The sequence below is a fragment of the Cicer arietinum genome, chromosome 2 (genome assembly GCF_000331145.2).
Source record: "Cicer arietinum cultivar CDC Frontier isolate Library 1 chromosome 2, Cicar.CDCFrontier_v2.0, whole genome shotgun sequence".
In the NCBI taxonomy this organism is placed as follows: Eukaryota; Viridiplantae; Streptophyta; class Magnoliopsida; order Fabales; family Fabaceae; genus Cicer; species Cicer arietinum.
The window spans coordinates 37764208-37781195 of record NC_021161.2 but is presented as its reverse complement, the minus strand read 5'-3'; the positions used below and the strand labels follow the sequence as shown (position 1 = coordinate 37781195).

The 16988-nt window shown below is 32.7% G+C and overlaps 2 protein-coding genes across 4 annotated transcripts; one reads left to right on the top strand and one right to left on the bottom strand.

Moving 5' to 3' along the window:
- The first annotated feature begins 2453 nt into the window (after positions 1 to 2453).
- On the top strand, positions 2454 to 7667 carry LOC101500060 (uncharacterized). 3 transcript variants are annotated; one of them, XM_004490455.4, is made up of 3 exons: positions 2454 to 2917; positions 4078 to 4351; positions 4692 to 7667. In XM_004490455.4, exons 2-3 carry the CDS (start codon positions 4231 to 4233, stop codon positions 7376 to 7378), a joined length of 2808 nt encoding a protein of 935 aa, XP_004490512.1. In that variant the 5' UTR covers positions 2454 to 2917; positions 4078 to 4230; the 3' UTR covers positions 7379 to 7667. The 3 variants fall into 3 exon arrangements, with proteins under 3 accessions (XP_004490512.1, XP_012568415.1, XP_027187672.1); XM_012712961.3 differs by lacking the exon at positions 2454 to 2917 and adding an exon at positions 2953 to 3465; XM_027331871.2 differs by lacking the exon at positions 2454 to 2917 and having other exon boundaries at positions 2953 to 4351.
- Positions 7668 to 8108: 441 nt separating this feature from the next.
- On the bottom strand, positions 8109 to 14033 carry LOC101499751 (aarF domain containing kinase 3-like protein). The gene is made up of 10 exons (XM_004490453.4): positions 13698 to 14033; positions 12679 to 12821; positions 12285 to 12398; positions 11256 to 11444; positions 11011 to 11166; positions 10090 to 10355; positions 9902 to 9999; positions 9353 to 9531; positions 8901 to 9017; positions 8109 to 8397 (listed from the first exon to the last, which is right to left on the bottom strand). The coding sequence occupies exons 1-10, from the start codon at positions 13879 to 13881 to the stop codon at positions 8221 to 8223; spliced, it is 1623 nt and encodes a 540-aa protein (XP_004490510.1). The 5' UTR covers positions 13882 to 14033; the 3' UTR covers positions 8109 to 8220.
- Positions 14034 to 16988: the final 2955 nt, after the last annotated feature.

Sequence of the window (16988 nt, the reverse complement as noted above, 5' to 3'; positions counted from 1 at the left end):
TGAATCGAATGGGAAAAATCAGAATTGATTCAATGTATGTGTGCGAGAGAAATTCAAGTATGATTGAAATGAGTAATGAATTTTCTTAGTACTTGAAGCTCTGATTTTTCCTTGAGCTTGACCTTCCTTTTATAGACTTTTTAGAGCATTTAATATTGGTCAAAAGAGTTGTTGGTAGTGCTCTGTCAGATTTGACCAAAACCAATATATTTGAATAAAAATATTCCAGCCTTTGAACATAATATGAACTTTTTTGACTGGGTTGGTTTCTTTGTTCTTGATCAGATTTATCTTGTGTTTAATGATCCTTGAAGCTTCATATGTAATTATTGATGTTACAGCTTTGATCTAGAGTCTTGATTCTTTCCAAAACAGTTTGGTGAATGATTATAAACTTCTGCATAAGTAAGAAGATCAATGCTGAAATTCTACAGAAACGGTGATTGATTATCAATCTGGAGACTGGTCTGATCATTCTAGAGAAAGATGTTCGCTGTTGAAGATCAAGTATAACAAGCTGGAGAATATTTATCAGTTTGGAGGCTGATGTTGCAGTGTTGTCCAGATTGATCAGAATGCTGTCAAGAATGTTCAGATCTGTTTGGTCTTGCTAATTTGTGATCTTCTCTCTTTCTGATTCGAGTAGTTTCTTTGAATATGATTATCTCAAATTGTTCCTTGCCAAGTGCTGATGATATAGATGTAAAATTCAGAGGCTAAAACTTCTTTTAACTAGTGGAGATTGATTAGTTTTGGAGCTTTGATGATCGTTCTGAAACTGGAGAACATTATTCCTTTTCCAGATTTTGTTAAGAATGTTCTCCATTCTTGTCTGTTCAGTTTCTTGCCTTTTTATGCTGATTTCTTTTGCTTTGTTTAAGTCCTATCTTTGAATTAGTACACTCAAAAGCACAAGTTAAACTAACATAACATTTAGAATCATAATTAACATTCTTAATTAATTTTTTGTTTGTTTTCATCAAAACATTAAATTGAGATTTTGTCTCAACAATTTGGCATACCAATTTGTTCTATTTCACTATTAATCATATCATTTGCCCCCCAAAGTAAGAATTAGCAAACATATTCGACTGAAACATTTGAAAAATGTCTTGAATAAATAGAGTACTAAATGACATGTGATAAAGGCTCAATTTATACATCGTCCAACTGAACTTGTGGTAAAGGTTTTGCCTAAACACATAGGTGCTCTTGTTGTAGCACCTCAATTGTAAATAGCATATACACCTTCTTAGTCCCATAGGGCGTGCTAATTGTTGTTGTCGTACAAAATTTGATACTTAGTCGACTAGTCTTTGATCAACTGAATAGTCTTTTGCTTCTTTGATTTGTCGTTTGATCAACTAAGAAAATGACATGTAGATATGTTGAGAAAGAGACTTTATTTCTCATTTGTGGATTCATAGACTACTCCATAGAACGTTTAGTGTTGAAGGTTGAAAGATTGTCTATTGTTGCATAAAAAATAAAGGAAAACACAAAAAATAAGTAATTACTTATTTGATTGATTGTGTGTCTTGAAAATAGCCTTTACAATGAGTACTTATAGACTTAGAATAAGGAAGGAGCCTACACATCATTCTTTTTTTGCCATATTAGCATATAATCATACAAGATCACGACTAGCAACACACTAATATAGATAAAGACCCTAATGTATGAGTTATAGTACAAAACGGCCTTATCGACTAAGTTATTAATTTTCATATAATTCCACAAAACCCTCCATCACCCTATTATTAGGGGAATATCTCTTCATACACATTATGAACTGAGTAGATTGATACCTTGTCCATGTGATTGGATTCAGGTGCATCTAACTATTATTCAACTACTCATATTCTACATATGCCTATTATTAAAGAGTGAATGATTATCTATGTTTTTTGACTCTAAAATCGATGCCATATATATAAGATATTAATTGTATGATATTTTGATTTGACCAATTCTTTGATATAGTCTCTTTGCTCATATTCAACACCACCACAAATTCAATAGGACCTAATATTGACCTCCAATTTCATTTAGACTTAGTAGCCACATTTGGTCGTCAATAAACAACTAATTTTACAATAACTTATATATATATATTATTTTTTATAAAAAGAATTAACATTTATTCAATCACATCTCATCATAAAAATATTTATGGAAATAATTTAGAAACTATCCTGTCAAAATTACATTAAAATATGATTGATCGAATCCATAACTAATATTATAATATAAAAAATTGCACCATTAAAAAATTAATCTCACTTGTTTTTGAAAAAGTAAACACAATAATCTTGGAACGATTAAGCAAAAAAGTCAAAAGCAAAAATGTCAAATGGTAAGAGAGTACGGAAGACACATCAACATTGAGTAGGTTGTGCTTTAAATGGGGAAAAGTGCTGAGACTCTGAAACCGTTGTGTTGTGTCATTTGTACACTTGTTTCTTTGTCCCTTCCATTTTCATATTTGCTGGCCCTTTTCCTTTCCTTTCCTTTATTAGCCGCACAAACCAAATACAACAACAAAAACACAAAGATATAGAAATTGATGTTATAGAAATTAAACAAAATCCTTTTTTTTTTCTTGTTGTTGTGGGTCAGTCAGAGTTGACCCAAACAACTTACCAAACACCACTTATAAAAAATGAACAAAGAAATAAATAAAGAAAAGAAGAACAAGAAGAAAGTATTATGAAGCTGTGTTTGTCCCTCTCTTCTATTCTTTGGTCATAACAACATAAACAAAAGCTTTGAGTCAAAGACAAGATTTTTCATTTTGTCTTAACCCCACTTTCTCACCAGCTTCCTTTCCTTCTTCAATTCAATCATCACTGTGACCCCTTCTTTTTTTCATTCTCTATCTACTCTCCTTCTGATCTCATCTTACATGTGAACTAAGGTTTTTTTTTTTTTTTTGATGATTTGTGATCTAAAGTTATTGTTGTTGATGTTCTTCAAATGAGTATCTTCTTTCTTTTCTTTGAAAAAATTCATGTTTTTTATCAATGAAGAATTGTTTGTCTTTTTCCTATGTGGATTTTGCATGTTATGAAATGCTTTTTCTTTTTGAGGAATTTTTACTTAATGAGTATGTATGTAAGAGTTGGTGTTCTCTTTGTTCTATTAAATTTAGTGTATGTATTTTAAATTCCTCTGTAGACTTATTTATTTTGTAGGATTGTTTAAAATATTTTAACATATATGTCTTCAATTTATAATTCATCATTCCTTATGTGTTTGAGAATTCAAGGAATTTAACTTTTCTCTCTCTCTCTCTCCTCTCCTTGTCTTTTTTTGGGGGGTTTTGGTAGTTTATTTTTTTGTCTATTTCTAATTGTTAATCTAGAAGATCTCTTGTTTTATATAGTCCTCACATGGAACTACCATAGTAGAGAATTTATTGTGGATAAGTTTCTAGAATTATGGATTTGCTTCCAAAAAATTGATGTATGTTCCTTTTGAAGAGTATTGCTCATTTCAGAAAACATTTACTTCATTACTCATTAGTTTGTATATCTTCTGCAAGTAGTTATGTCTGGTTTGTACTCCCTTCGCTCCGGTCTTACAAAAGAAAGTTGAGTCAACAAAAATTTGATAAATTTGGTCCAAAACTTTTGTTGACCTAACTTTCTCTTATATTTAAAATTAGGAGCTGAGTACTAAATTAGTTTATTCAAGACCTATCAAGCCACTTTTTCGAAACTTACTAAATATGAAGGAAGGTTTTTTATCATCGGCAGTTTTCTTGAGTTTTTGCATCTTATAGTTTCATTTCCTTGAATATCATACTCTTTTTTCCCATATATAGATAATTGTTGTCAGGATCTGGATCCCCTGCATTTAAAAATACGCACATTTATATGCATTAGTTGATCTTGACCATTGATGTGAGATCAATCGGCTCAGATTACAATTTCATCAAATCATCTTTAAATAATTTGTACCATTGATTTGAGATTAGATGGTCAATATCAATTACTGCGTCACGCATTTAATGCGTGGACTTTGAATCATTGTTTTCAAGAAATTAAGTTAAAACTTTGTTCTTATCTTATGCAGGCAGTGAAAGCTTGGGAGAGCTTTATTACTTTTACTTTTCAAGCCAGAAGATTGTGAATGGAATTGGAATTTCACTGAGTTCTTTTATGCAAAATTTGTTGCCGAAATCCAGTCTTTGAACTATCATTAGTTGCAAAATTGGAGTAAGAAAGAATGTATAGTGAATCGGCACCAAAACCTCGATTTGTATATTGTCCTAAATGCTGGCAGCTGCTTCAAGAGTCTCCAAATTTTGATGTTTACAAGTGTGGTGGATGTGGCACAACTCTTCAAGGTTAAAAATCTCATTACTGCTTATGTTTTGTTTTGTAAAGTTTCCCTATCTTTCTTTGGAAACATGATGTAGAAAAAATTTCCACTGTGAATTTTATGGCTTTTGCACATGTTCAACTCTAACATTTTGTGCTTGATTTGACCATAAACTTTAATATCTCATTTTTTTATGTATTTTCTTAAATTGATTGATATAAGTATTATAATAGAATAAATTTTTTCACTCTATGAAGCTAGAATTGATGTTCAATTCTATTTTACATGAGGATACTGATTCTATACATACACCTCTTATAGTTCTTAAATTTGTAACTTGAATAACTTCATTGTGCTCCATGCAGCTAAGAAACGAAAAAGTAGAGCTGTGAATTCAGAATCCGGCTTGTATGTGACTGATGAAGCTTCTAGAAATGCATCGGGTCGTGTTTCTGATGACAAACAACAATACAGCAATGGAGAGGCAGAGCAGCTGGTTAGTCCTCAAGAGAATGACTTGACGGAAAAAGCAGCCAGTTCATCGTCTGCAGTTTGTTCTTCAGAGGAAAATGAAAGAAGGGATCAAATTGAAAATAGTGAATGCAATGGAGAGAAGCCGATTACTGCTGAAGAAAATATTTTGAGGGGAAAAGCTTCTTTTTCTTCCTCAGGAGAATGTTCGTCAGAGGGAAATATTGAAAGGGGTCAAATTGAAAATGCTGAAAGCAATGAAGAGCAACAATTTACTTCTCAGGAGAATGGTTTGAGTGAAAAAAGAACTAGTTCTTCTTCGGGAGAATGTTCGTTCGATGGAAATGGTGAAAGGGGTCAAATTGAAAATGGCGAATGCAATGAAGAGAGACCAGTTATTTCTCAGGAGAATGATTTGAGAGAAAAGGCGACTAGTTCATCAGGAAATTGTTCATTGGATGAAAATGGTGGAAGGGGTCAAATTGAAAATGGTGAATGCAATGAAGAGCAGCTTGGACCCTTAAATTTATCAGATGAAGAACCGAAAAATACGATAGATATCTATAAATTATCTGATATCAGACATACAGTATCGAACAAAGGTTGTTCAAATGATGAGCTCTCACACTGTGATATTGAGGCCTCTGCAGAATCGACAGCAGATAACTCAGGAGAAAATGCAAATAAGACTAACTTGAAACTAGAAAACGAAGAGCTAAGTAATGGAAACATGCCATTAGAAGGAGAAGGAAATCAATTAATTAGTTCATTGGATAGAGAAGATTCCATGGATGAGAAATCAGCTCTAGTAGGGGTAAAATCTCAAGTGGACATTGGTGGAAATGCATCTACTGCCGAAAGATTGAATACCGAAAACTTGGCGTCTGAAAGAGGAAGCATTTCAGAAGATTCTCCTCATGAACTTAAAGAAGGTATATATGATAATCATGCATCTTCTCCTCAAAATATTCACCATAGCTTTGATCATTTAAGGTCTGCGCTGGATACATTTCACAATGCAGAAGTAAATAATCTGAGTTTGGAAATTAGTGGTGCACTAGATGAATTATCAAAATCTCCAACCACTAGAAGTTCTCATGCTTATGATGGCAGTGTGTCTTCTAACGACGCGATGGACGAGCGGTTCCTAGGTCAAAAAATTTATTCTTTTGAGGGAGGCTCTGGAAAAGGAAAAGACGTTAACCGCTTGTTATATGAAGATGTTGAAACACAACATCAGTCGAATTTTCCTGACAGAAAGTACCGTGTCATGAATCGAAATGACGTTCCGGAGACATCAAGACATGATGATCATGCACATTGTATGAGAACAAAAAAAGTTGAGTTTCCATTCAAAATGCCTTTCCATGGAAGTGGTTCCCAATCTGGATATGAAAGCGGTAGTCCATCAAATCAAATGTTTGATGAAGTCTACTGCAGTTCAAGCTATGTTTCGCCCGACTCCATCGAGGATCCTGATCAGGAGAAGATGAAACTGTTGAGAATGGTTTATAAATTGCAGGATCAGCTCAACAGAACCAGACATGCAAACCGGGAAGGAATCGAAAGAACGGCCATGGAAAATCATATTTCTGCATACCAAAAAAGCCATGATTTTCATGAAGGAAGATTTTATCACGGTTCAGATTACCCTCGAGGAGATACAAGCTATATTCATGGCATCAACTGGCACCAAAGGCATAACTTTTTGTTTTCAGCTGAGCCAACAGGCAATTCACACCATGTTGATCATCCTTATTTCAATTGCTTTCCTCAAGAGCGGCAATTCTCACGAGAGTTTCCTCCGCATTTTCCTTACCAGCGTGAAGATTTGTGTAGGCCTCATCCAGGTCATAGTCGTTGCTTATCTCACCAATCTTATCCTTCGAGTTCGAGCCCGCAATGGTTAATGACCTCAGAACTCGTACACGGTCGTGAAACAAAATCTTGTGATCAGAGGCACAGATCTTTTGAGACAAACTATACTAGAGATAATCCAAGCTTGACTAAGCGGCATTACCGGCCAGTAGCAGGTGGAGCACCATTTATCACTTGTCATAAATGCTTAAAGCTGCTGCAACTTCCTGCAAATTTTCTCCTTTTCAAAAGAGTATGTCATCGACTCAAATGTGGTTCATGTCAAGAGGTACTTAAATTTTCTCTGCAGAACAGAACTCATATAGTTTCTTACACTCCAAGAGCCGTTGGGCCCTCATCAAGTGACTTTGATCTACGAAACAAACTGACAAATGGCATGAATCCTCATGCTGAATCGCATGCTGTGGATCCCGTGTCATATTCCGATGATTATGGCCGTTCTATCAGTAAAAGTTACTCCTCAGAAGGAGATCATGTTTCTGTTGCACCAGTTCATCACTCGCGTAGCGGTGCACGCGATAATCCAAACGTCTCTCCCAGTACTTTTGAGGCTATAACAGAAAGAGAGGCACCAGAGTCACCGCCAAAAAGTTCAGCACTTCATCAACTCATGGGTTATTCCTCCCCAAGTCAAGTGATAAGAGGGGCTCCAATTCCATCCTCTGTTGAAGGAAAAGAAACCATGCTCAATGGAGAACATTAACTTCCAACAGAGGTGAAAATTGAATTTGTTGAATATAACTTGAAGCTGGGAATGTCAAGAAAGGAATTCTTTATTGAAATTTGAGATATAGTGATCAAGAAATATACACATTGGCTTATTTTTTATTAACTATATCGTGTCTTGAACAAGGGCAATAAGAGTGACTCATTGTTCTTCAAAAAAGTGTATTTCATTATTCAATTTTCTTATACAGTTTGGCAACAGATACAGAAAATATAATATTTGTATAAATGAGTTTGGTATATATGGAGGTAACTATTTGTGTTTATTTTCAAACAATTTAGATCAGCGGCATCATGTTTTTATTCTTTTCCAAACACGCGCTAAGAAATATGTTAGATCAGCAAATCCTGGTCCAAAAAGAAAAAACAAGACATACAAGAACACACATAATTCATCAGAGTTCAGCTAATAATTCATCAGAGTTCAGCTAATTATATCTGTTGTTGTTGTGACAACAATATAGCTGCTATAATTTTTCAACTATGCAATATTTAGTTACAGTGCAGTGCAATATAGTGTTTAAATACTACGGTCCAGGTTATGCAATTCTCACTTAGCTCTGCAAAATTCATATATCAGGGAATATAAGCTATACTCATCAAAATTCCCACTTGGAGGCAGAGAAGAACAAATCAATGTTCCATTAGGGATGTTGAATTAAGTACTGAGAACATGCAAACAAATGTCACAACCAAATAAGTCAGGCTTACAAGACAACAATGGCTTATTTCATTTATATGTATATACAAAAGTAATCATACAGATAAAATATGTTGAGCTAAAGTGTGGTACATCTATATTTCTCATATAATGAATTATTACAAATTTTCTCTATAGTTGCTTCTTCTATTGGAGGCAATGGAAACCCTCTGATCCTGAAGCATGTTCAAATTGGGAGCCAACAACCGCGTGTACCGGTCAAAATACAAGAGCTGCTTCAGGAGAAGCGCAAATTCTCGAGGAAACTTTAATCCATAAGATTCACTGACCCGAACCTGTGGAGTATATAGACAGATGACATAAGTACTACATACTAAATTAGCCTTCATCAAACATTCAACATAGAAATTCCTCAGTTGAGAGGATCGTTGTATAAATGCATACAGGATGCTTCTCATTTTTATGACTGGAATGTTGCAATTTTGTTTATTATTCTACATTAAACTGAAATTTTTTCATGCTTATCCAAAATAATACTTTTTCAATACCAATTCTTGTTAAAAAAAGTTTTTTAGCTTAAAATTCAAGTATGCGCAAGTAGCATATGCGGTATTCAATGTTGCACATGCGAAAACTTATATTTGAACAAATTGACAGCTATTTTAAAGCAACATCTTCATTTGTCAGAACAGTAAGGAAGCATAAATCATTGTGTTGTTTAATAAGTAGCAAAACTCCATATATCTATCAATTAAAATACAGTAGTTGATAATGAGACTTTCGGACATAAAAGCTCCTTGGTTTCCTGTTAGCACAATCTAAAACTAAAATAGCTTACCACATCAAGAAATAGTGCATTCATCTGCCTCTCATCAACGACTACATTAGCAGAGACAGCAGTTGGTTTTCTGGCTGTTCCCCTTGTAGTAGCTACAACTATTTCAGTGTCCAACTCCTGCACTTGAATAGCAGCCACAAATGCAGTGTAAGCAAATACCTCCACAAATGGGTTAGGGTCGAGTTATTATATGCATAATTTTGAAAATTCAACCACTCAACGATGAAAATACTTGCCGACATACACAAAAACATTCTTAGGCTAGTTCTATCAGTTAGTAAGTAGTGAAAATTGTATACATTACATTCTGCATGAATGATCTGGATTAAGAGAGTGTGCGTGCATGTCTAGACAAGTAGATATACACATTCCTTAGACAAGTAGAAATACCTACTAGTCACTGTCACATGTATAACAGACAAGCGAGTTTATGTGTGTTACAGTACACTTGCCTTAATTGATGAGAACACTTTCTCCAAATCTCTGGCAAAGGACTTAGCATTAACATCGTTGTTTGTAGCACCCATTTGAATTAAGGAAGATGCCATTGAGTCATAATCTTCGATGGCAATTGATCCTAAGAAAACTTCCATAGCAGCCCATGTTTTGGGAGATATACGACCAACAATTCCTGTAGATTGAATTTTCTTTAATAGAATATAGATTTTGATTAAAATTCATAATAGTACACAATACTTCATACATGTATATGCAAGTACATGACAAACAACAGAGTACTATAAAATTTGTGGTTATTTAGAAGCAAAAAGGCATAGTTTGTAAAAGAACAAAGCAAAAAGCAGTGATTACAGTTTGCAAGACGATTCCCTGCAATAAGCATAGCCAAAAATACGCTGATTGATGGAAACAAGTAAAAAATCATAAATTTCGAATAAAATGTTTTGAAACCTTGGAAGGTTAACAAATGACAAGAGTACTGCAAAACATTACAACTTTAGTATTACCAACTGTAAACCATGCACAAGGAAGAAAAAGCATACCAAAGTCAAGAAATCCAATACGGCCATCACGTAGAAGCCACAGATTTCCAGCATGTACGTCGGCATGAAAAGATTCACATGCAAGCAAACTTCCAAACCTGCAGCAATATTTTATACCAAGATTCATTATCATGTCAAAAGGGGAAGGCACGGGGCCATTAACTGCAAATAGAATTTTGGAATCGTACCACACATTGAGAGCAGTTATAACACTGGTTTCTGGACTAGTAACTAATGAACTAATGGAGTCTAGGTCAGTAAGAGGAACTCCATATAGTCTTTGCATGGTTAAAACTTGCCGTGTACTGCAGTATTGATACACTTTTGGAGCTGTTGCTTGCCCAGTGAGTCCCGTTGCTTCTAAATATCTCCTGAAAGCTTCAATATTTGCAGCCTCCTTGTAAAAGTCAACTTCTTCAAGCATAGACTCTCGTATGTCTTTGACAATACCAACCTACTAAAAGGAAACTCATTATAAGAACGAAAGCACTTGTGCAAGTGTTGGGAAGACCTTACGAAAACAGGTTATGATATGTTCATAAACCCCCCTTAATTAGCTTCCAAAAACAGTTTATGCAGAGCTTATGTGGATTTTACGCATATTTCATTTCAATAATAGAAATAGCTTATACATAAACACTTACACAATAATCACTTATTACAAAAAAATTTAATTAAGTTGTTACCCAAACGACCCTCAAATGGAGGATAATGTAATAGTGAAAGGTAGATGGAGACCAAAGAACACTATAGACAAACTGTTAGGAGATATTTAGAGGTTAAAGCTCTATCTATCTATAAATCTAATACAAGATACGATTTTATGACATCGATTGATCTATGTAGCTGATCTCATCCAGTGGTGTTGTTGTTGACAACAAAACTTATAACAGAAGAATACGAACAAAGAATTTTTAAAGCATCCTTTACAATATAAGAAACAAGAAAGAAAATGAATTAGTAAAAGGGACAGGAACAAAGGATCGTGAATGTAACATGATCAAAAATTTCACTGGTTGTGAAAAGATGCCATAAAATAAACATTTTTTCATATTGTATTTGTAGCAAAAATATTGATGCAGCAGTAAGTGTGTCCATATTGCTTATACCAGCGATGTCCGACTTATTTCAGGATTCAAGAACTCCAATATCCGAGCAACAACGTAAACAAAATTAAGATCTGCCACTAATATGTCCTCTATTCCTGGTTTTAAGACCTTTATAACCACATCCTCCTGTGAGCCTTTTAGCCTTGCACCATGAACCTGTATGTAATATACAACAATTGCATTAGCAGCTACAGTAATTTGAATAAAATGTTATTGAAAGAAAAAGAAAGGTGTACAGAAGATACCTGTGCTATGGAAGCGGAAGCAAGGGGTGTTGGGTCGACGTATTCGTAAACACTTTCAATTGGTCTTCCTAGTTCCTTACGCAATATTGATTGAATTACCTCAAAAGGAATTGGAGGAGCTCTATCAAAACAATTCTGGAATTCTTGTACATACTCAGAAGGAAACAACGTCGGTGCGGATGCTATGAACTAACAGACAAAAACCAAAAATGACCATTGGTACAAAGGTGCAAGGCATATGGAAGATCAATTATTAAATTAGGAAGGAACTTTTGAGTAGAAGATACGATCATATCATATCAAGTGGTATGCAAATTCTATCAGCAACTTGCTTTACTACTCTCCAACTAAAAACTACAAAATATTTGAATATCGATTATTGAGTCATTTTATACTGAAACAGAGAAGTATCGTAACATTTTTACCAATGAAGTAATATTACTGTTAGAATATATGAAAAAAAATATCTAATATTTGGCTAGCATCTTAGATTTAATTTAGAATAATTAGATTTTATCTCTTAGGATAGGTTCACTATTTCTTTCTATGTCACCAATTTTTCCTAATTTCATAAGGATTAGGAGTACAGTACTATTAATAGAAACAAGGGTTAGTGCTTAGTCTTTTGAATCAAAAAACCATAATCAAAATTCAAAATCTCTATTCCTTCTCCCTCCTTCCTTATCCAAGACCCTACAATTTCATCATAGTATCAAAGTGATAATATCTTCTGAGGCCTATCTCATCATTATTCTGCTACAAGTTCCTAAATTTTAGAACTCTACTGTGATTAATGACGTAATTATCTCAATTACTATTTCAAATTATATTTCCTCAATAAATTAGGATTACGAGTCTAGTATTAGTTTCAATGAGGGTTAGTGCCTAGTCTCTTGTGTAAAAAACTATAATCACAACTTCAGGTCATTATTCTTTTTTTTATTCTTTCCTTATCTATAACTCTAATTTCAAAAATTACTAATCACAAACTCAGAGAAGGGAGAAGGAAGTCATGGTATCCAGTTATACCTGTCCTAATTTGATGTAGGTTGCCCCCAAGCGTTCAAACAACCTCCTCAAATAAAAGGGGGACAGTAGACCAAGCTGCATTTCTGTCAGTAATCCAGCAGATGAATTTGGTGACTGCAAAATAATGCAAGAGTACTAAATAATTCTGTTCTTTTTTTATAATAAAAACACCAATAAAGAGAATCAGAAACAGATGCAATTTTTTTTTCATTGACAAAAAACAAAAGTTTGACAATGTATACACAAATGGCCATACCAACTAGTGCTTCACAAATGGTCATGGACTAATTTAATAGTGAAACTATATTCTCTCATTGAATAGGTATGCAACTATCTGTGGCTTGGCCACAAACATCAAACAAAGTAAATAACATATAATAGTATGTTAGTTTACCTTTGATACATCAGTTAACCACTCTTGACCAACCCCAATGAAAGCTTGAACACCTTGAGCCAACCTTAGAACACCCCTAGGACCTGTATCCACAGATGTCTGGACAATGTCCTCCACAAGCTTCGGTAGCTTTTCGATACTATCTGACATAACATACGCACACAAATTACAGCCATTTCAGCACAAAAGTTCATAGCATTCCATAGCCACATAGTAACTAGCTTTGGTTTGAGAAAACATTTATCTTTTTATTTTTATTAAAAATTCTTAATTTTTACTTTGTAATAATAAAATGACAGTTTAATATAAAATTTTAAAAATAAAAAATGTGTTGATGGGGTGATATATTATTAATTGGATTCTGAGCCATCATGCATTGCTCATTCACCTGCTGGACAAAGATTGGACAACTCATATTTATTAAATCATCTTTGGATAAACACTTTAATTAAGCGCTAAATGGTATAAATGCTGGTCATCTTAATGTTCATGTGAAGTTATTTCTATTAAAAAAATAAAATACAATCAAACTATTTTCATATAAACTATAAACTGTTTTCATAAGCTATCCCAGATAATTTGTAGAAATAAGCTAAAAACAACTTATTGATATATCATAAACGGTTTTCATAAATTCTCTCAAAGAGTCTCATGAGTGCTTATGCCAGTAGATAAGCTCAAATAAGCATATCCAAACAACCCTAAGAATATATAAGTGATATTGTTATAGTTGTGTCTTCTGGCTCAGCCCTAAAAATATAACTGTTTTCTGTTATTCAGTTAGTCTTTCTGTTAGTGACAGGTGTAACAGCCATGTATATAATAAATATAAATACATATCATGTATCTCTTCAGACTCAGAATGAATAATATTCATATTGTACCTTTTCAATTTCTCTAAATTCTATATAAATGAATATTTCAAGTTGTATTTTAAAGCTGATTTGTTAGAAAGTAAAATTTGTCTGTGAATCTCAATTTAACTAGTAATTTGTAGTGAGTGAGTTGAGAGAAGAAACCTTGGAATCGACGAGAGGAGAAAAGGTTGTCCTGAGTTTGAGCATAGCGAGCGAAGAGAGTGAGTGGTTTTGAGGTGGAATGAAGATTGAGATTGGAGAAGGAAGGAGGTAAAAGTGAGAAACGGTGATGATGATGATGATGAAAGAATGGTAAAGTAGCAGTTCTTAAACCTGAAACCGCCATGGACGATGAAGGTTTGTTGAGAAAAGAGTAATTAATAATGTTGACGTGGAGCAGGATTTTAGTTTATGGCTATTGCTCTTGCTGTTTTCTTTTTCTCCATTAATTTTGATGGGTTCCCTTCTCCTTCAGCTTTTTTATTTTTTTAATTTCAACTCAATTCATCCATTAAGGTTGGAAAAAAATCTCCACCAAGAATATTTTATTGTATTTCAAAAATTAATAATTACCACAATTTTGACACTACTATTAATATTTGGATTTCACTCCGGTAATAAAATCAACAACCCACTTTACATTAAATAAAATGATAATATAAACTATTAATAAATAAATGAAAGGTAAATATTATATATACATTTGTTTTACAAAGTTTTAATATTTCATTAATAATAATCCGATAGCTTTTACTTTACATTAAATAAAATGATAATATAAACTATTAATAATAGTCTTATCCTAAGGTAAATATTAAATACTATAAAAAGTTTTTCGTTTACCATTAAAGATAAATAATTCGATAGATTTTGATTTAGATTCTACGATTTTTATATTTATTTTTTTATGAAATATTTTTTTAACTTCAAATATTAACTGATTATATCTAGTCTTTGATTTGTCTAAATTAACTATAAGTGTGTAAGTATTTTGATAAATAAAAAAAATAGTTTAACAATAGTGATAGCTACTTTTAAGTATAAGAACACCGCTCCAAGACATTCTATTCATCATCATCCTCTTTATCGCATCAAGATATTCTCTTCATCGCCTTCTTCATCTTTTTCACTACACCAAAACATTTATAAATTAAAATAGTTATTATTCTTCATTCTCCTCATCATTATCTTCATGAACTCATAAAGTATAATTAGAAAATGAAAGAAGCTCCATCTCCGTCAAACCCAAAAAAACTCCAACAACTTTATCTTTTTGTTTACCATCTTCTTCCTCATCCTCTTTTTCATCATCTTTTTTCATCATGTTTATAAACACCAAAGTGTATTTACAATACAAATAAGTATAAGTACCTATTAATATCCCTCATTGACACGTCCGTGTCTTTTAAAAAAAATAATAATAATAATTAATTAATAATAAATAAAACAAACTCAACCCCACTCACTCTTACTTTCACTTTCTTTCCATCTCACTCCCTCATTTTCCTTTCTCTATCACAGTATCCCCTCATCTTGAGAGTTGTTTATTGAGACTCATTGAGGTAAATGCACAACTCTAATACTAGTATGAATATATAGAAAGTGTAGTTTTGAATAAAAACCTTATTTTATGCTTAGAGTATATTTAAATGATTTTTATGGTTTCCTAGAGTTAACTAAACTTTAGAATAATTTTTCTAAAGTCTTGAAAATATTTTTTATTCTCAGATTTGTTTGCTGAGATCCTGTCGGCTACTTTGAGAATTGTTGGAGAACAAACTTAGACGATTCTCCATAGCTGTGAGTTGACGACGATCATCGTCGTATATTTTTTTTATAATGCTGTTATTATTATTATTTTACTTGTTTTCTATATTAAAGTATTTATTGAAAAATTTGGGGAACACAACATTTGAATTTTATCTCGATTTCGTCAATTATTTAATTTAATGGTCGTTGTTATATAATATGTTATTAGTTTAATTTACGTATGAGTTAAAGTATTTATATATTGAATTGTTATGCGATTGAATATGTTTTTCATAAATTACGATGAAATGATTTTAAATATGTGTTTTGAGAAATCGTTGTTATAATTATTAAATCGTTAATTGTGTTAGGTGCACCTAGTTACCACGTTTTGATTAGGGAGAGTTACCCGTTAGATGGAGCCGCCCCTATGAGAAATGTCATCCGTAGGAGGAGAGGATTATCAATGCGATGTAAGCTCCCTAATTGATACGTGATGATGCGTTACGGGATTGAGAGGAAATGGCTATCCGTTAGATGGAGCCACCCCTAAGGGAAATGCCACCCTTAGGAGGAAAGAGCTATCAATGAGATGAAGCCGCCTCTTGGTTCTCAAAAATTTGTATTTTTACTTGTTGATTTTCTATGATGATTTTAAGGTTATTCATTTTGATTTCGTTTCACTATTAATTGAATTATTAATATTTCTATATGAACAACTAAATTATAAGATTAATGATTTTATTATGTGTATGACATAATCGCCACAAGATTGTAAAACAATTATTCGTGCATTTTTGTGTTTCCCTTCTAATTGATGGTGGTTGTTGTCTCCTCACTAAGTATTTGTGACTTAACCCTTTATGTTGTTTATTTTTTTTTTCCAGATTCGCAGGCAGCTGAGTAGAAATATGTTATTAGATTCAAGTCTCAACATATTTCTTTTTGGTAGGCCTCTTTGATCGAGGACCATCTTTTGTAACGTCTATTGAGTCTGATGTAAATTGCAGCTATTTTTGGAGTTTAGAAGTTTTTTTTTCCGGAAGTGTATTAAACAATTAGATTATATTCTTTGAATTGTGACTGAATTGAAAGTTAAATAGGAATTTTATAAATTTGAGAATCTTGAAGTTACATAGGATACTCTGTCGAAATTTCGAGAAAAATTATATATATATTTTTTGAAATGGTTAGAGAACGATTTAGTTGTTTAATTGTTAAGTTAGTTGTTAGGTTTGTCAAGCTAGGAGTATAGCTTGTGCGCCAGTCACGACATTTAATTTTCGGGTCGTGACACTCTTAATACTTAGCTAAACAAATCTCTTTTTATTACTCATTTTTATTTCTTCAACAATATTTTATAACTTTAAGATGGATCTGTTAGAGTTTTTTGGGTTTGAAATAGATGAAATTCTTTTTTTGGGCTTAATTTATAAATTGATGAAGAAAACTAATCATTTTAACTTATGATTTTTATTTTTAGACAAAATAAACATTTAAGCTTTTAAGTTATTTTGTCTTCGTATTAATTAATGATTTGAATTTGTCAACTCAACATAAGCATTTTAACGCATTTACAAGGAAAAAGTGACATTTTAATGCATTTACAAGGAAAAAGTGAACAAAAAATAAATTGTCTCGTTATTTTATGCATGATTTCAATTAGTACTAGATATTTCAATGTCTATACCAATATATGTTTCA